At 47.2% G+C, this 20,923-nt stretch overlaps 1 protein-coding gene across 1 annotated transcript; it reads right to left on the bottom strand.

The window, feature by feature from the left end:
* Positions 1-3,022: 3,022 nt before the first annotated feature.
* atp5f1e (ATP synthase F1 subunit epsilon) lies at positions 3,023-10,355 on the bottom strand. The gene is made up of 3 exons (XM_068000716.1): positions 10,245-10,355; positions 5,266-5,389; positions 3,023-3,173 (listed from the first exon to the last, which is right to left on the bottom strand). Exons 1-2 carry the CDS (start codon positions 10,274-10,276, stop codon positions 5,269-5,271), a joined length of 153 nt encoding a protein of 50 aa, XP_067856817.1. The 5' UTR covers positions 10,277-10,355; the 3' UTR covers positions 3,023-3,173; positions 5,266-5,268.
* Between the last annotated feature and the right edge of the window lie 10,568 nt (positions 10,356-20,923).

Here is a 20,923-nt window from a genome sequence, read left to right on the forward strand (position 1 = left end):
ACAGCGCTATCAAGCGGCACTTACTCACCAATGCTCAGAGTTTGGGTTCCACCAGGACCACTCGGCTCCAGACCTCATTACAGCCTTGGTCCAAACATGGACAAAAGAGCTGAATTCCAGAGGTGAGGTGAGAGTGACTGCCCTTGACATCAAGGCAGCATTTGACAAAGTGTGGCACCAAGAAGCCCTAGTAAAATTGAAGTCAATGGAAATCAGGGGGAAAACTCTCCAGTGGCTGGAGTCATACCTAGCACAAAGGAAGATGGTAGTGGTTGTTGGTGGCCAATCATCTCAGCCCCAGGACATTGCTGCAGGAGTTCCTCAAGGCAGTGTCCTGGGCCCAACCATCTTCAGCTGCTTCATCAATGACCTTCCCTCCATCATAAAGGTCAGAAACGGGGATGTTCGCTGATGATTGCAGAGTTCAGTTCCATCCGCAACCCCTCAGATAATGAAGCAGTCCGAGCCCACATGCAGCAAGACCTGGACAACATCCGGGCTTGGGCTGATAAGTAGCAAGTAACATTCGCGCCATACAAGTGGCAGGCAAAGACCATCTCCAACAAGAGAGAGAGTCTAACCACCTCCCCTTGACATTCAACGGCATTACCATCGCCAAATCCCCCACCATCAACATCCTGGGGGTCACCATTGACCAGAAACTTAACTGGACCAGCCATATAATTACTGTGGCCACAAGAGCAGGCCAGAGGCTGGGTATTCTGTGGCGAGTGACTCACCTCCTGACTCCCCAAAGCCTTTCCACCATCTACAAGGCACAAGTCAGGAGTGTGATGGAATACTCTCCACTTGCCCGGATGAGTGCAGCTCCAACGACACTCAAGAAGCTCGACGCCATCCAGGACAAAGCAGCCCGCTTGATTGGCACCCCATCCACCACCCGAAACATTCACTCCTTTCATCACCGGCGCACAGTGGCTGCAGTGTGTACCATCTACAGGATGCAGTGCAGCAACTCGCCAAGGCTTCTTCGACAGTATCTCCCACACCCGCGACCTCTCCCACCTAGAAGGACAAGAGCAGCAGGTACATGGGCACGTTCCCCTCCAAGTCACACACCATCCCGACTTGGAACTATATCGCCGTTCCTTCATCGTCGCTGGGTCAAAATCCTGGAACTCCCTTCCTAACAGCACTGTGGGAGAACCTTCACCACACGGACTGCAGCGGTTCAAGGCGGCGGCTCACCACCACCTTCGCAAGGGCAATTAGGGATGGGCAATAAATGCCGGCCTCGCCAGCGACGCCCACATCCCATGAACGAATAAAAAAAAATTCTTGTTTCTCCATATCGACCCTATCAAATCCTTTTAACATTTTAAACACCTCAATCAGATCACCCCTCAGTTTTCTAAACTCAAGGGAATACAAGCCAGAATCATGCAATCTGTCTCCATATTTTATCACTTTTAGCCCCAGTATCATTCTGGTGAATCTGCGCTGCACTCCCTCCAAGGCCAATATATCCTTCCTGAAGTGCGGTGCCCAGAACTGAACACAGTACTCTAAATGGGGTCTAAACACATCTTTGTATAAATGTAACATAACTTCCAGCCCTCTTGTGATAATGACCTGTTTCTGTGCTGCAGACTCAATCTAACATTCCATTAGCCTTTTTAAATTATGTTTGTACCTGTCCTCCAGTTTTTAGTGATTTCTGTACTCCGACCCCTAAATCTCTCTGCTCCTCCACAGTTCCTAGCTTCTCACCGGAGAAGTGTGAGGTAATGCATTTGGGGAGAGCAAACAAGGCAAGGGAATACACAATAAATGGGAGGATACCGAGAGGTGTAGAGGAAGTGAGCGACCTTGGTGTGCATGTCCATAGAGCCCTGAAGGTAGCAGGACAGGTAGATAAGGTGGTTAAGAAGGCATATGGAATGCTTTCCTTTATTAGCCAAGGAATAGAATATAAAAGCAGGGATGTTATGCTGGAACTGTATAAAACACCAGTTAGGCCACAGCTTGAGTACTGCGCACAGTTCTGGTCACATCACAGGAAGGATGTAATTGAATTAAAGAGGGTGCAGAGGAGATTTACGAGGATGTTGCCAGGACTGGAGAATTTTAGCTATGATGACAGATTGGATAGGCTGGGGTTGTTTTCCTTGGAACGGAGGAGGCTGAGGGGTGATTTGATTGATGTATACAAAATTATGAGGGGCCTAGATAGAGTGGATAGGACGGACCTATTTCCATTAGCGGAGGGATCAATAACCAGGGGGCATAGATTTAAAGTGATTGGTAGAAGGATTAGAGCGGAAATGAAGAAAAAAAAAATTCACCTAGAGGGTGGTGGGGGTCTGGAACTCACTGCCTGAGAGGGTGGGAGAGGCAGAAACCCTCAACTCATTTAAAAAGTACCTGGATGTGCACCTGAAGAGCCGTAACCTACAGGGCTACGGACCAAACGCGGGAAAGTGGGATTAGGCTGGGTGGCTCGTTTCTCAGCCGGCACAGACACGATGGGCCGAATGGGCTCCTTCTGCGCCGTAAATTTTCTATGATTCTATTCTATGATCTATCTTTCTTAGGTCCAAAGTGGATGACCTCACACTTCCCCACACTGAACTCCATCTGCCAGTTTTGCCCACTCACCTGATCTATCAATGTCCTTTTGCAACTTTCTACTCCCATCTAACTTGGATATAGGTCTCTCTATTCCTTCATCTAAGTCCTTTATATAATGAAAAGTTGTGGCCCCAGTACAGGTCCCTGGGGGACACCACTAGTCACATCCTGACATTTTAAGTACATACCCATTATCCCTACTCTTTCTCCTACCACCTAACAAATTCCCTAACAATTAACATTGTTCATGTTTGGTTAACAATTCAAGGACCATGGAAGATTTCCTCTGGTCACTGTTTCCAATAAAAAAAGTGACACGTTTTTCAGTCACAATGTCCCCACAGACCAGCCAGCTTACTCAATACAAGCACTCAAGACAATTTAAGAGAAATAAATTCCATCACCATCTCCTTAAAAAAAAAGAGACAAATAATGTTTTAAATAAGATCTGTATTTGAATTAGCATTTGGTCAGTTTTGCAGAGACAGTCTTCGAATGGGTTCGCAGTTCCATCTTTCAGGATGATGGGTCAGCAGAGTTCTCATATTCAAAAGCTCAGGTCCGTGGAAGTTGCTCAGATCCTAGAGTAAATGAAATACAATTAGCAGACTACAGTAAGTACAACTTCTCCTTGCTCTCTCAAGCCATGACATGTGCTGTACAGTGTTACAAGTACCATCGTTCAAGGCACCACTCCACGCACACTTGCAAAAGGATCCATTTAAAGTCGAACAGTCAAGTCTGTACAAATACTGACTGTGGTTTCTCAGGTGATGACTTCAATACATCAATAATGAGGATGATTCCAACACCACGAGCAGTACTAAAGCAACACTGAATTTAAGTTGTCAGCTAGTAAATTAGCCAGAATTACCACCAGTACAAAAATCTCATAAGGAAATTGTACAGCAGCTCTGCAGCCACAGATACCTACCTACCACGACTGTCAAGGGTACAGTAGTGGAGTGGTTATGTTACTGGACTAGTAATCCAGAGGCCTGGACTGATTATCCAGAGAACGTGGCAGTTTAAAAATTTGAATTCAGTTAAAAAAATCTGGGAATAAAAAGCTGGTATCAGTAAAAGTGACCATGAAGCAATCAGATTGTCGTAAAAACCCAACTGGTTCACTAATGTCCTTAACAATTCCAGTCCCACACCAACATGGTTGACTCTTAAAGCCGGCCTATCAATTCCAGCCAACTAGGGATGGGCAATAAATGCTACCTTGCCAGTGACACCCACATCCCAAGAATGAATTTTAAAAATCCACGTCAGAGTTAGTTATTCTTAACAGCAGTGTTTTTTTCAAGTCCATTAAAAAGGTACTGCAACCCTACGTGAAAACATCCACCATTTTGTTTCAACTCTAAAGTTTGCACCAGAATGTTAAAGGCCTTTCTCCTGCAGCACTGTTGCAAATTAACATTTCAATGCCAACCATACCATACTTACAGGTTACTGTGCATGCACTGAGTAATACAGGATTAACTACTTACAATAACCCTCCCAACAGCTCACTGTGCACATTCACCCTTAACATGGGAGTTCTGAGATTCAATCCCTAGTCTTTTCTGAGTTAGCTGATCTCTGACCACTACAATTGGTCTTTTTCCCTTGGCCAGGAAATGGGGGGGGGGTCCCCAGGAAGGATGGTGACTTGCATGATTTACAAGAGGACCGAGGGCACTCAACACTGTCGCTGCCTCCAGGAGAGGAGAAAGGAAACTTTTTAGCTTTTTGCTTGAACTTTACACACTCATTTTCTATAAAAGGTTCTATATTGGACAAGGAAGCAGATGATTATTAAAATAGTAGCTGCATCTGCTATCACGGGAGTGGGAAAAAATTCCCAATTTCTACCCCACATTAGGAGATAAAAGGAGTCTTTACTAGCATTTAATACATATTCACAACTCCACTGTATTCTGTTACTTCGCAAAATCCATATTCCTTGTAAAAACAACTGACTGTTAAACATCATCTCACTGGTGAGGGAATGCTAGGGGACACAGGTCCCCTGTAACATTATACCATGTCAGTTTAACCTGACACAATTTACAGCAAATCTAATCAAGGAGCCAGGACCAAAACTGCTTGGATCAAGGATAGATCTAAGATTTGAAAATGGAAATGTTTGTTTCCTGGTCTAATTTACAAGAATCCATTATCTGAAATAGTCAGAGAGAGAAAACTGAGGTGCCTGAGCTTCCAGCATGCGTCAGTGGGACACTGTAACCAGCAGAGGCCCTCTACTGGCAGATTAAATACTTACGTGTTATAGATGTCACTCAAAGACATTTTTTTTCAAAAAAATGGAAGCAGGTGGAATCAACTGCCACAAAACCTTTGTTGAAGCAGCGACTGCAAACTCTATGTAAAGGGAGTAAAATACATGCTTGAGGAGGAATATTAAAAGGGTATGAGGAGCAAGCAGGAGAGTGGGATTAGACTTGGTGGCTCATGTGGAGAAAAGCATCAGCACAGACTTGATGGGCCGAATGGCCTGTTTCTAGCTGTAACATTCTACGGCTTAAATGTCGTTAAAAATAAAGTGCGTTCCCAACATCGTAGTGCTACCAAGTTCAGTATGCTGGATTTACCTTTTGATAAAAAGCCATTTTGAATTCGGAGAATCCATTAACTCCTCCAGCAGGACAGCACAGTACTTACATTTTACTCTTTCACCTTGCTGACTTTGACACTTGTGTCTCCCACTTTCTTGGCCTCTGCTTGGTACTGGGGTTTCAGAGCAGCCCTCACCGCCTGTGCACAGATCCGAGAGTAGCGAATGTAGCTAGGGGGGAGAAAAAAAATCAAAATGCTTGGCTCAAATATAATGACGGGCTTTTGTCACAGTAATGCCGCGTCTAACAAAGCATTGGAACTTCAGCACTGCTGTAAAGCCTCATGGGCAGGTTCCTGGGCTCCAAGATGTTCACTGTGTGGGGCTAATCACCTTCATCCCTCGTTCAGCTTCACCTGATCCACTCGTACAAAAAGGTACGTTCTCAACTGGAATAATAGGAGAATGGCCAGTCCCAAAAGGAATGTGTCTTGACTCTACTTCAGCAGTCAAAGCAATCTCAGCGTTAGCCAGAAAATGTCACTATATTTTTAGATCAATCTTTCCCTATTTTCATTTCTGGTTTAGTTCTATGCGAGATTCTGGAAGGAACAAGGAATTTCATTTTTTTTTTTTAAATCTATCTTTAGCTTGGCACTTTTATAAGATGGGTTTGTATAATGAAGGTCCTTCAGTCTTTTTCATCTCATTCTTCCAGAATATCAACACTGCCCATTACAGTATCTTGCTGCTTCTTAAATGGGTCCAGTTTCCTGGTTTCAACATCCCTTCTCGGCAAACCATTCCTGTTAGTGACATCACTGTAACCTTTCTCTTCAACCTCCGTACGTACGAAATTGACAGGCAGGAAGAGACCAGCTGGTCCATCATACTTGCCCCTCTGGCAGTTTATTAAATGTCGAAGCAGTGTTATTACTCGGCTTGTTTAATGCATTAGTACCAAAACTAGAGGGGCAAAATTTACCAGTCAATATTACACCCAGGAGATTGTGCCAACCTGCTCAACTGTGGCTCAGTGGGTAGCACTCTCGCTTCAGAATCAGAAGGTTGAGGGTTCAAGTCCCACTCCAGAGACTTTGGCACAAAATCTAGGCCGACACTCCAGTGCAGTACTGAGGGAACGCTGCACTGTCGGAGGTGCTGTCAAAACGCGGTCCTGTCTGCCTTCTCAGGTGTACGTAAAAGATCCTGTGGCACTATTCGAAGAGCTGGGAGTTCTCCCTGGTCAATATTTATCCCTCAACATTAAAACAGAGTATCTGGTCATTATCTCATTGCTACTTGTAGAAGCTTGCTGTGCACAAATTGGCTGTCGTGTTTCCTACATTACAACAGTGACTACACTTCAAAAATATTTAATTGGCTGTAAAGCGCTTTGGGACTTCCTGAGGCTGTGAGAGGCGCTACAAAATGCAGGTCTTTCTTTGATGCTCAATTATTTGCCTAGAATTCCTCCCACAAATAACAGAACTGTAACTAGCACTAACCTCACCCTATTATACAGCTTGTTCTCTCTTCAAATACAATCCACATTTTGAAGGACAAAACCTTCACCGCCTGGACAGTAACCGGATTGCCCACCCTTTATAGAACGCACCTGATTTTTGTCCCACTGCTTTCAATGGAATGTAAACTGGGCGGGTTCTATAAAGGGCAGGTAACCCACTCGGTCCGCTTACTGCCTTGGCAGCGAAGATGAAAATGATCCCCAATGTTTCTTTCCAAATTATTAGAGAACACCGGGCATTATTAGGACTGGACAGATATGTGGAATTCAGACAGGCCTTATACTACAGTGTAAAGACAGTATTCTCACTCATACAGCATGGAAGGTCCAAAAAGGCACAAACTTCCAAGATAACGTCCTTCCTCTACAGAAATAGTGTTATGTGGTTTTAAAAACCCCTCCAACACTTCACCAGTACAGAGATACAGAACATTCTCCAGAATTCCAGGTGTCTTTCCTACAGCAATCAAAACAGATTAAACTTTAACTCTGAAATCTTTTTCATGTCACAATTGCATCTCAAAGGAACAGTACTATTGTGACAGGTCACATTGGCAAGATGATTACTTCTAAATTAAATACAATATCACACTAAAAAATGCTATACAATGCCGAGGATAGGCAAAATTGTGAAGGGGCATTTGGGTTTTTCTGGATGACTGAACGGAGATAGGCTCGATGGTATTATCTTGCGATTGCATCATGTTTTACGATACTCTCCGGCCCAAGAAATACCACCTGTCTTTGTAATGCTCATATTATGCTAACATTCTTCCCCTTCGTTCAGTGCCCCTTTTTCTGCTGCATTGGTTTGCGACTCAGGTAAATAATGGAGTGCTCTTCCCCTTCAGCCATTGACTTGCCACTGCATGACTACAATCCCCCCACTCTCCGATAAAAGCACCCATGTGACAGTAAACTCACACATTTAGCCCTCACAGGCTAAAACAGAACCAGAGCATCCTCAAAGTTGCTGTTCAGTTCACATAGCTGAGAAGCACAAATTTCCAAATAAATTGCCAGTTCTTTGCTGGATTGGAACCAATGTGATGATGTTTCCACTACAGCATGCTATAGTCAGAGCTAAGCGACCCCACAAACATGAGATCAGATCGAAGCTCTGCAATCCTGCCACATCCAGTCGTGAATGGTGATGGACAATTAAACAATTAACAGGAAGAGGAGGGTCCGTGAACATCCCCATCCTCAATGATGTAACAGCCCAGCAGGTGAGTGCAAAAGACAAGGCTGAAGCTTTGCAACCATCTTCAGCCAGAAGTGCCGAGTGGATGATCCATCTCAGCCTCCTCACCAGATCCCCAGTCTTCAGCCGATTCGATTCACTCCACGTGATATCAAGAAACAACTGAGTGCACTGGATACAGCAAAGGCTATGGGTCCATCCTGGCTGTAGTGCTGAAGACTTGTGCTCCAGAACTAGAAGTCGCTCTAGCCAAGCTGTTCCAGTACAGCTACTACACTGGCATCTACCCGACAATGTGGAAAATTGCCCAGGTATGTCCTGTCCACAAAAAGCAGGACAAATCCAATCTGGCCAATTACCACCCCATCAGTCTACTCTCAATCATCAGCAAAGTAATGGAAGGTGTCATCAACAGTGCTATCAAGCGGCACTTATTCACCGAAAGCCTTCTCACCGATACCCTGTTTGGGTTCCACCAGGACCACTCGGCTCCAGACCTCATTACAGCCTTGGTCCAAACAGGGACAAAAGAGCTGAATTCCAGAGGTGAGGTGAGAGTGACTGCCCGTGACATCATTTGACCGAATGTGGCATTAAGGAGCCCTAGTAAAATTGAAGTCAATGCGAATCGGGGGAAAACTCTCGATTGGCTGGAGTCATACCTAGCACAAAGGAAGATGGTAGTGATTGTTGGAAACCAATCATCTCAGCCCCAGGACATCGCTGCAGGAGTTCGTCAGAGCAGTGTCCTAGGCCCAACCATCTTCAGCTGCTTCATCAATGACCTTCCCTCCATCATAAGGTCAGAAATAGGGATGTTCGCTGATGACTGCACAGTCTTCAATTCCATTCTCAACCCCTCAGATAATGAAGCAGTCCATGCCTGCATGCAGCAAGACCTGGACAACATCCAGGCTTGGGCTGATAAGTGGCAAGTAACATTCATGCCAGTCAAGTGCCAAACAATGACCACCTCCCCTTGACAGTCAACGGCATTACCATCGCCGAAGCCCCCATCCTCAACAACCTGTGGGTCACCATCGACCAGAAACTTAACTGGACCAGCCACATAAATACTGTGGCTACAAGAGCAAGTCAGAGGCTGGGTATTCTAATGGCAAGTGACTCACTTCCTGACTCCCCAAAACCTTTCCACAAGGCACAAGTCAGGAGTGTGATGGAATACTCTCCACTTGCTTGGATGAGTGCAGCTCCAACAATACTCAAGAAGTTCAGCACCATCCAGGACAAAGCAGCCCACTTGATTGGCACCCCATCCACCACCCTAAACATTCACTCCCTTCACCACCGACGCACCGTGGCTGCAGTGTGTACCATCCACAGGATGCACTGCAGCAACTCACCAAGGCTTCTTCGACAGCACCTCCCAAACCCGTGATCTCTACCACCTAGAAGGACAAGAGCAGCAGGCACATGGGAACAACACCACCTGCACATCGCCCTCCAAGTCACGCACTGTCCCGACTTGGAAATGTATTGCCCTTCCTTCATCGTCGCTAGATCAAAATCCTGGAACTCCCTTCCTAACAGCACTGTGGGAGAACCTTTACCACACAGACTGCAACGGTTCAAGAAGGCAGCTCACTATCATCTTCTCAAGGGCAATTGGGGATGGGCAATAAATGCCGGCCTCACCAGTGACGCCCACATCCCATGAATGAACAAAAAATAAAACTCCCTCAGTATTGCACCAGAGTGTCAGCCTAGATTATTTGTTAAAGTCTCTGGAGTGGGACTTGAACCCAGGACCTTCTGACTCTGAGGCTACCGTTCATACAGTTCCCACGGTAGAAAAGCTCAGCCGTGCCAACGCTTTGACCGTGAGCTCCGCATTACCCTCACCATTAAATCTCCCCGCAGACCCCAATTGCTGCGGACACCTATTTCAATCTGTTCATTAGTGGGGACCGTCACATACACCAGTGTGAAGAGATCTCCCCGGACTTCCTCTGTAGAAATAACTACATGGAGCCTGGATAGAAAATCTGACCGGGTTGACTACAACTTTCTGCAGCTCCTCCAACTGCCACCGCCCACAGGTGCATCGCCCCAGGGCCGATCTGTACTTCACGCTGGGCCGGGCGTTAACCCGCAAGGCCCGGGTGCAAGGACCAGGACCGGGCTCCCGGTGAGCGTCGACCGGCGTCTTCAACACAGTGAGAACGAGGCCGCACGCAATAACCTCCAGCCCAGGCCTCAAGGTGGCCGCTCCTCAGCCCTGCTCATGGGGAATGTGAGGAACCGTAACACCCCCCCGGGCCTACACTCCGAGCCTGTCCCGGGTGATACTCCAGCCCGGTTCCCAGGGCCTTATCCCCGGTCTCGAGTTGTACCTCAGCCCGGCCTGTCTCCAGAACGCCACCATTTTCCTTCCTTTCTCCGCCTCAGATGCGCAACCAAGATGGCGCCCGAGCGGCCGCAGTCAAACCGGCACCGATCAGCCAATCAGCGGAGGGATGGAAACATCGGCCAATCAACAGACGAATTTTGTGGCCCGGTAGCCAATCACACCGCAGCATTATTACAGCGATAACCAATAAAATCACCCGGCAACTGCGGACCAATCACAGCGCGCAGAGTCTGAACCAATCATAAAGCACGACCTCGAAGCTCATTGAAGAGACAGTCCAATCATTCAGCGACTATTTCAAACCTAAATCTGGGCTGAACCCGACGAGTCGGGCAAATATCATCCCAGGGGCATATTCCTGCACCCCAGGGGGATACACCTGCAGTCCATGAGGATACCACCCCAGGAGGATATACCTGCACCCCAGGGGATATACCTGCACTCCAGGGGGATATCAGCCCAGGGGAATATACCTGCACTCCAGGGGGAATATACCTGCGCTGGAGGGGTTTTACCTGAACCCAGGGAAATATACCTGCACCCCAGGGGATATCACCTCAGGGGGATATATCTGCACCCCAGGGGGATTTACCTGCACCCCAGGGGGATATCATCCTAGGGGGATATACCTGCAGCCCAGGGAGATACACCTGCAGTCCATGGGGATATGACCCCAGGAGGATATACCTGCACCCCAGGTTGATATACCTGCACCCCAGGGGGATATCCCTGCAGTCCAAGGGGATATCACCCCAGGAGGATATACCTGCACCCTAGGGGGATATACCTGCATTCCTGGGGATATCACCCCAGGGGGATATACCTGCACCCTAGGGGAATATACCTGCACTCCAGGGGAATATACCGGCATTCCAGGGGATATACCTGTAACCCAGTGGGATATCACCCTGGAGAGATATACCTGCACCCTAAGGGGATATCACCCCAGGGGGATATACCTGCACCCCAGGGGGATATCACCTCAGGGGAATATATCTGCACTCCAGGGGGATATACCTGTAACCCAGGGGATAACACCACAGGGAAATATACCTGCACACAGGGGGATATCACCTCAGGGGAATATATCTGCACTCCAGGGGGATATACCTGTAACCCAGGGGATAATACCACAGGGAAATATACCTGCACACAGGGGGATATCACCTCAGGGAAATATACCTGCACCCCAGGGGGATTTCACCTCAGGGGAATATATCTGCACTCCAGGGGGCTATACCTGTAACCCAGGGGGATAACACCACAGGGAAATATATCTGCACAAGGGGGGATATCACCTCAGGGGGATATACCTGCACCCCAGGGGGATATCACCCCAGGGGAATATACCTGCACCCCAGGAGGATATACCTGCACCCCAGGGGGATATGCCTGCATTCCAGGGGATATATTTGTACCCCAGGGGGATAACACCACAGGGAAATATACCTGCACACAGGGGGATATAACCTATGGGGAATACCTGCACCCCAGGGGGATATACCTGCAACCCAGGGGGATATACCTGCACTCCAGTGGGATATCACCACAGGAGGATATACCTGCACCTCGGGGGGTATACCTGCAAACCAGGGGGATAAACCTGCACCCCAGGGGGCTATCAACCCAGGTGAATATACCTGCAGCCCAGGGGGATATACCTGCACTCCAGTGGGATATCACCCCAGGAGGATATAGAATCATAGAATCATAGAAGTTTACAACATGGAAACAGGCCCTTCGGCCCAACATGTCCACGTCGCCCAGTTTATACCACTAAGCTAGTCCCAGTTGCCTGCACTTGGCCCATATCCCTCTATACCCATCTTACCCATGTAACTGTCCAAATGCTTTTTAAATGACAAAATTGTACCCGCCTCTACTACTGCCTCTGGCAGCTCGTTCCAGACACTCACCACCCTTTGAGTGAAAAAATTTCCCCTCTGGACCCTTTTGTATCTCTCCCCTCTCACCTTAAATCTATGCCCCCTCGTTATAGACTCCCCTACCTTTGGGAAAAGATTTTGACTATCTACCTTATCTATGCCCCTTATTATTTTATAGACTTCTATAAGATCACCCCTAAACCTCCTACTCTCCAGGGAAAAAAGTCTCAGTCTATCCAACCTCTCCCTATAAGTCAAACCATCAAGTCCCGGTAGCATCCTAGTAAACCTTTTCTGCACTCTTTCTTGTTTAATAATATCCTTTCTATAATAGGGTGACCAGAACTGTACACAGTATTCCAAGTGTGGCCTTACTAATGTCTTGTACAACTTCAACAAGACATCCCAACTCCTGTATTCAATGTTATGAACAATGAAACCAAGCATGCTGAATGCCTTCTTCACCACCCTATCCACCTGTGACTCCACTTTCAAGGAGCTATGAACCTGTACTCCTAGATCTCTTTGTTCTATAACTCTCCCCAACGCCCTACCATTAACGGGGTAGGTCCTGGCCCGATTCGATCTACCAAAATGCATCACCTCACATTTATCTAAATTAAACTCCATCTGCCATTCATCGGCCCACTGGCCCAATTTATCAAGATCCCGTTGCAATCCTAGATAACCTTCTTCACTGTCCACAATGCCACCAATCTTGGTGTCATCTGCAAACTTACTAACCATGCCTCCTAAATTCTCATCCAAATCATTAATATAAATAACAAATAACAGCGGATCCAGCACCGATCCCTGAGGCACACCGCTGGTCACAGGCCTCCAGTTTGAAAAATAACCCTCTACAACCACCTTCTGTTCTGTCGTCAATCCAATTTTGTATCCAATTGGCTACCTCACCTTGGATCCCGTGAGATTTAACCTTATGTAACAACCTACCATGCGGTACCTTGTCAAAGGCTTTGCTAAAGTCCATGTAGACCACATTTACTGCACAGCCCTCATCTATCTTCTTGGTTACCCCTTCAAAAAACTCAATCAAATTCGTGAGACATGATTTTCCACTCACAAAACCATGCTGACTGTTCCTAATCAGTCCCTGCCTCTCCAAATGCCTGTAGATCCTGTCTCTCAGAATACCCTCTAACAACTTACCCACTACAGATGTCAGGCTCACCGGTCTGTAGTTCCCAGGCATTTCCCTGCCTCCCTTCTTAAACAAAGGCACAACATTTGCTACCCTCCAATCTTCAGGCACCTCACCTGTAGCTGTCGATGATTCAAATATCTGTGCTAGGGGACCCGCAATTTCCTCCCTAACCTCCCATAACGTCCTGGGATACATTTCATCAGGTCCCGGAGATTTATCTACCTTGATGCGCGTTAAGACTTCCAGCACCTCCCTCTCTGTAATATGTACACTCCTCAAGACATCACTATTTATTTCCCCAAGTTCCCTAACATCCATGCCTTTCTCAACCGTAAATACCAATGTGAAATATTCATTCAGGATCTCACCCATCTCTTGTGGCTCCGCACATAGATGACCTTGTTGATCCTTAAGAGGCTCTACTCTCTCCCTAGTTACTCTTTTGCCCTTTACGTATTTGTAGAAGCTCTTTGGATTCTCCTTTGCCTTATCTGCCAAAGCAATCTCATGTCCCCTTTTTGCCCTCCTGATTTCTCTCTTAACTCTACTCCGGCAATCTCTATACTCTTCAAGGGATCCACTTGATCCCAGCTGTCTATGCATGTCATATGCCTCCTTCTTCTTTTTGACTAGGGCCTCAATCTCCCGAGTCATCCAAGGTTCCCTACTTCTACCAGCCTTGCCCTTCACTTTATAAGGAATGTGCTTACCCTGAACCCTAGTTAACACACTTTTGAAAGCCTCCCACTTACCAGATGTCCCTTTGCCTGCCAACAGACTCTCCTAATCAACTTCTGAAAGTTCCTGTCTAATACCATCAAAATTGGCCTAGGGGGATAACACACCAGGGGGATATACCTGCACTCCAGGGAGATATCACCCCTCAGGGGGATACACCTGCACCCCAATGGAATATACTGGCACTCCAGGGGGATAAACCTGCACACCTGGGGGAATATACCTGCACTCAAGGGGTTATACCTGTATCCCAGGGAAATATACCCACACTCCAGGGGGAATATACCTGCACTCCAGGGGATATAACCCCAGGGGGAATATACCTGCACTCCAGGGGGATATACCTGCACCCCAGGGGGATAACAACCCAGTGGACTATACCTGCAACCCAGGGTGATAAACCTGCACTCCAGGGGAATATCAGCCCAGGAGGATATACCTGCACCCCAGGGGGTATACCTGCACTGCCAGGGAGATATACCTGAACTTCAGGGGAATATCACCCCAGAGGGATATCCCTGCACTCTAGGGGGATAACACCCCAGGGGGATATACCTGAACTCTAGGGGGATATACCTGCACTCCAGGGGATATACCTGTACCCCAGGAGATATCACCCCAGGGAAATATACCTGAACATAGGGGGATATCAACCCAGGGGGATATACCTGCATTCCAGGGAAATATACCTGCACTCCAAGGATATACTTGTACCCCAGGGAGATATTACCCCAGGGGAATATACCTGCACTCCAGGGGGATATACCTGCACCCAAGGGGGGATATACCTGCACTCCAGGGGGATATCACCCCAGAGGAATATACTTTTTTTTAATTCGTTCATGGGATGTGGGCGTCGCTGGCGAGGCCGGCATTTATTGCCCATCCCTAATTGCCCTTGAGAAGGTGGTGGTGAGCCGCCTTCTTGAACCGCTGCAGTCCGTGTAGTGAAGGTTCTCCCACAGTGCTGTTAGGAAGGGAGTTCCAGGATTTTGACCCAGCGATGATGAGGAACAGCGATATATTTCCAAGTCGGGGTGGTGTGTGACTTGGAGGGGGACGTGCAGGTGGTGTTGTTCCCATGTACCTGCTGCTTTTGCCCTTCTAGGTGGTAGAGGTCGCGGGTTTGGGAGGTGCTGTCGAAGAAGCTTTGGCAAGTTGCTGCAGTGCATCCTGTGGATGGTACACACTGCAGCCACAGTGCGCCGGTGGTGAAGGGAGTGAATGTTTAGGGTGGTGGATGGGGTGCCAATCAAGCGGACTGCTTTGTCCTGGATGGTGTCGAGCTTCTTGAGTGTTGTTGGAGCTGCACTCATCCAGGCAAGTGGAGAGTATTCCATCACACTCCTGACTTGTGCCTTGTAGATGGTGGAAAGGCTTTGGGGAGTCAGGAGGTGAGTCACTCGCTGCAGAACACCCAGCCTCTGACCTGCTCTTGTAGCCACGGTATTTATATGGCTGGTCCAGTTACGTTTCTGGTCAATGGTGACCCCCAGGATGTTGATGGTGGGGGATTCGGTGATGGTAATGCCGTTGAATGTCAAGGGGAGGTGGTTAGACTCTCTCTTGTTGGAGATGGTCATTGCCTGGCACTTGTCTGGCGCGAATGTTACTTGCCACTTATGAGCCCAAGCCTGGATGTTGTCCAGGTCTTGCTGCATGAGGGTTCAGACTGCTTCATTATTTGAGGGGTTGCGAATGGAACTGAACACTGTGCAATCATCAGCGAACATCCCCATTTCTGACCTTATGATGGAGGGAAGGTCATTGATGAAGCAGCTGAAGATGGTTGGGCCTAGGACACTGCCCTGAGGAACTCCTGCAGCAATGCCCTGGGGCTGAGATGATTGGCCTCCAACAACCACTACCATCTTCCTTTGTGCTAGGTATGACTCCAGCCACTGGAGAGTTTTCCCCCTGATTCCCATTAACTTCAATTTTATTAGGGCTCCTTGATGCCACACTCGGTCAAATGCTGCCTTGATGTCAAGAGCAGTCACTCTCACCTCACCTCTGGAATTCAGCTCTTTTGTCCATTTTTGGACCAAGGCTGTAATGAGGTCTGGAGTCGAGTGGTCCTGGTGGAACCCAAACTGAGCATCAGTGAGCAGGTTATTGGTGAGTAAGTGCCGCTTGATAGCACTGTCGACGACACCTTCCATTGATAGCACTGTCGACGACACCTTCCATCACTTTGCTGATGATTGAGAGTAGACTGATGGGGCAGTAATTGGCCGGATTGGATTTGTCCTGCTTTTTGTGGACAGGACATACCTGGGCAATTTTCCACATTGTCGGGTAGATGCCAGTGTTGCAGCTGTACTGGAACAGCTTGGCTAGAGGTGCAGCTAGTTCTGGAGCACAAGTCTTCAGCACTACAGCCGGGATGTTGTCGGGGCCCATAGCCTTTGCTGTATCCAGGATATATCTGCACCCCAGGGGGTTATGACTCCAGGGGGGTATATTTTCACCCCAGGGGATGTCACCCAAGGGAATTTACCTGCACCTCAGGGGGATTAACTGCACTCCAGGGGGGTATACCCCAGGGGAATGTACCTGCACCCCAGGAGGATATACCTGCACACCTGGGGGATATCACCCCAGGGGAATATACCTGCACCACAGGGGAATATACCTGCACCCCAGGAGGATATCACCCCAGGGGAACATACCTGCACCCCAGAGGAATATAACTGCACCCCAGGAGGATATCACCCCAGGGACATGTACCTGCACCCCAGAGATATCACCCAGGGGAATATACCTGCACTCCAGGGGCATATACCTGCACCCCAAGGGGATATCACCCATGGGAATATACCTGCACCCCAGGTGGATATACCTGCATTCCAGGGGGATATCACCCCAGGGGAATATACCTGCAACCGAGGAGAATATCACCCCAGGGGAATATACCTGCACCCCAGTGGAATATACCTGCACCCCAGGAGGATATCGCCCCAGGGAGATATAACTGCACCCCAGGGGTATCACCCAGGGGGATACACCTGCACTCTAAGGAGATATCACCCCAGGGGAATATACCTGCACCCCAGGGGTCTTTACCTGCACCCGAGGGGGATGTCACTCCTGGGGGATATATTTGCACCCCTGGGGCTATCACCCAGGGGAATAGCCCTTCACCCTAGGGGGATATACCAGCACCCCAGGGGGATATCACCCCAGAGAAATACACCTGCTCCCAAGAGTATCACTCAGGGGAATATACCTGCACTCCCGGGGCATATACCTGCACCCAGGGGGATATCACCCCAGGGGAATATACCTGCACCCAAGGGGGATATCACCCCAGGGGAATATACCTGCACCCAAGGGGGATATCACCCCAGGGGAATATACCTGCACCCCAAGGGAACGTACTTCCACCCCAGGGTGGATATACCTACATCCCAGGGAGATATAGCTGTACCCCAGCGGAATATACCTGAACACCAGGGGAATATAGCTGCACCCCAGGGGGATATCTCCCCAGGGGAAAATCAACACAGGGAAAATCATCCTAGGGGAATATCACAGGAAAGGGTTGTCATAGGAACAGGTGTAGACCATTCCGCCCCTCGTGAACCTGTTCCACCATTCGATTAGATTGTGACTGATCTCTATCTTAACTCCTTCTACCCGCCTTGGGTCCATAACCCTTAATACCCTTGCCCAACAAAAATCTATCAATCTCAGTTTTGACATGTTCAATTGACCCCCAATCCCCAACATCTTTCTGGAAAAGAGAGTTCCAGATTCCCACTATCCTTTGTGTGAGGAAGTGTTTCCTGACATCACCCCTGAACACCCTGGCTCTAATTTTAAGATTATGCCCCCTTGTTCTGGACTCCCCCACCAGAGGAAATAGTTTCTCTCTATCTACCCCATCAAATCCTTTAATCACCTCAATGAGATCATCCCTTAATCTTCTATATTCAAGGGAATACAAGCCTAGTCTATGCAACCAGTCCTCATAATTTAACCCTTTTTGCCCCGGTATTATCCTGGTGAATCTGCGCTGCACCCCCTCCAATGCCAATATATCCTTCCTGTGATGCAGTGCCCAAAACTGAATGCAGTACTCCAGGTCGGGTCTAACCAGAGCTCTGTACAGCTGTAATATTACTTCCACCCCATTGTATTTCAACACTCTTGAGATAAAGTCCAACACAGTATGTTGAGTCAAGGGACAGGTAGCAGAATGGATAGCAAGCTGGCTACAAAACAGAAAACAAAGAGTAGGGGTTAAAGGTAGTTACTCAGACTGGCAAAAGGTGGGAAGTGATGTTCCACAGGATGTTACCCCTCATGGAGGAATCTAAAACTAGGGGGCATAGTCTCAGAACAAGGGATCGCCCGTTTAAGACGGAAATTAGGAGGAATTTCTTCTCCCAGAGGGTCGTGAATCTTTGGAATTCTTTACCCCAAAAAGCTGTGGAGGCTGAGTCATTGAATACATTCAAGGCTGAGTTAGACAAATTTTTGATCAACGATGGAGTCAAAGGATATGGGGAAAAGGCGGGAAAGTGGAGTTGAGGTAAAAATCAGATCAGCCATGATCTCATTGAATGGCGGAGCAGGCTTGAGGGGCCGAATGGCCTACTCCTGCTCCTATCTCTTATGGTCTCATCGGTGCTGGGACCACTGTTGTTCACAATTTACATCAACAATTTGGACTTGGGAATCAAAAGTACAATTTCAATTTGCGGACGCCAAATTGGGGGGTGTAGTTAATACAAAGGAAGAATACATTAAAATGCAAGAAGACATTAATAAACTTGCAGAATGGGCGTGTAATTGGCAAATGAATTTCAATATAGACAAGTGTGAGGTGGTGCATTTTGGTAGGAAGAATAAGGGGGCCACATATTGCTTGGATAATAAGAGTCTGAATGGAGTAGTGGAGCAAAGGGATCTGGGGGTACTAAAAGTAGTGACACAGGTTAATAAGGCCATAAAAAGGCAAATCAAACACTGGGGTTCATTTCTAGAGGATAGAATTGAAAAGCAGAGAAGTTATGTTAAACTTGTATAGAACCTTGGTTGGACCACACTTGGAGTATTGTGCACAGTTCTCCATATGATCTCCATATTATAGAAAGGATGTAGAGGCATTGGAGAGGGTGCAAAAAAGGATTCACAAGAATGTTACCAGGACTGATATCCTTATCAGAAAAGGCTTAACAGGCTGGGACTCTTTTCTCTAGAAAAGAGAAGGCTGAGGGGTGACCTGATAATGAAAGGGTTTGATAGGATAGACAGAGAGAAAATGTTTTCAATTGTGGGGGAGTCCAGAACTAGAGGTCATAAATATAAAATAGTCACTAATAAATCCAATAGGGAATTCAGGAGAATCCTCTTTACCCAGAGAGTGGTGAGAATGTGGAACTCTGTGCCACAAGGGGTGGTTGAGGCAAAGAGCATAGATGCAATTAAAGGGAAGCTGGATAAACACATGAGGGAGAAAGGATTAGAAAGAATATGCTGATAGGGTTCGATGAAGCAGGAGCTTGGTGTTATTAGCAAACTATAGCTCTCTATTCCTTCATCTAACTAATTTATAAATATAGTGAAAAGCTGAGACCCAGTACAGATCCTGGGGGACACCACTAGTCACATGCTGTCAATTTAAATACATACCCATTATCCCTACTCTCTGTCTCCTACCTCCTAACCAATTCCCTATCCAAGCCAATAGGTTACCTTCAATTTCATGTGCTCTCATTTTTGCTAGCAGTCTCTTATATAGAACCTTGTCTAATGCCTTCTGGCAGTCCATATAAATAACATCCATAGACACTCCCTTATCTACCACTTTAGTTACCGCCTCACATGACTTACCCGTTACAAATCCACGCTGGCTCTCTCTGATCAGTTCATGTTTATCCAAATGCTCAGTCACTCTGTCCCTAATAACAGATTCTAGTAACTTCCCCACAACTGACGTTAGACTAATAGGTTTATAATTTCCTAGTTTAGTTCTCCTCCCCTCCTTAAATAATGGAGTGACATGGGCAGTTTTCCAATCCAGGGGGGATTGAGAGAGTTCTGGAAGATCATACTATCGCATCAACAATTTCCTCACCCACTTCTTTTAATACCTTGGGGTAGAAACCATCGGGTAATGGAGATTTGTCTATCTTTAGTCTCGTTAGTTTCTCCGTCACCATTTTTTAAACTTATATTGAATCTAGTTCTTATGGGGGAGAATTTCTGAAGTGCATTCAGGAGAACTTTCTTGATCAGTATGTTTCTGGCCCAATACAGACAAGGTACATTCCCACGAGGGGGAAAGGTAGGGCAACTAAAGCCAGAGCTCCCTGGATGACGAAAGAGATAGAGTAAGATGAAACAGAAAAAAGGGGCATATGACAGATGTCAGGTTGATAATACAAGTGAGAACCAGGCTGAATATAGAAAGTTCAGAGGGGAAGTGAAAAATGAAATAAAAGGGGCAAAGAGAGAGTATGAAAATAGACTGGCGGCCAACATAAAAGGGAATCCAAAAGTCTTCTATAAGCATGTAAACAGTAAACAGGTAGTAAGAGGAGGGGTTGGACCGATTAGGGACCAAAAAGGAAATCTACACATGGAAGCAGAGGACATGGCTGAGGTATTAAACGAGTACTTTGCATCTGTCTTTACCAAGGAAGAAGATGCTGCCAAAGTCACAGTAAACAAGGAGGTAGTTGAGATACTGGATGGACTAAAAATTGATAAAGAGGAGGTACTAGAAAGGCTAGCTGTACTTAAAGTAGATAACTACAGCATCCGGATGGGATGCATCCTAGGTTGCTGAGGGAAGTAAGGCTGGAAATTGCAGAGGTACTGGCCATAATCTTCCAAACATCCTTAGATATGGGGGTGGTG

Source organism: Heptranchias perlo, chromosome 19, assembly GCF_035084215.1.
Source record: "Heptranchias perlo isolate sHepPer1 chromosome 19, sHepPer1.hap1, whole genome shotgun sequence".
Taxonomy (NCBI): Eukaryota; Metazoa; Chordata; class Chondrichthyes; order Hexanchiformes; family Hexanchidae; genus Heptranchias; species Heptranchias perlo.

Bases quoted from the DNA above. Each gene is read 5' to 3' on its own strand.
- atp5f1e (XM_068000716.1), bottom strand. From the start codon at position 10,276: ATGGTGGCGTTCTGGAGACAGGCCGGGCTGAG. The intron at 5,390-10,244 runs GTACAACTCGAG...TCTCCCCCCTAG, and splicing joins TGGAGACAGGCCGGGCTGAG to CTACATTCGCTACTCTCGGA.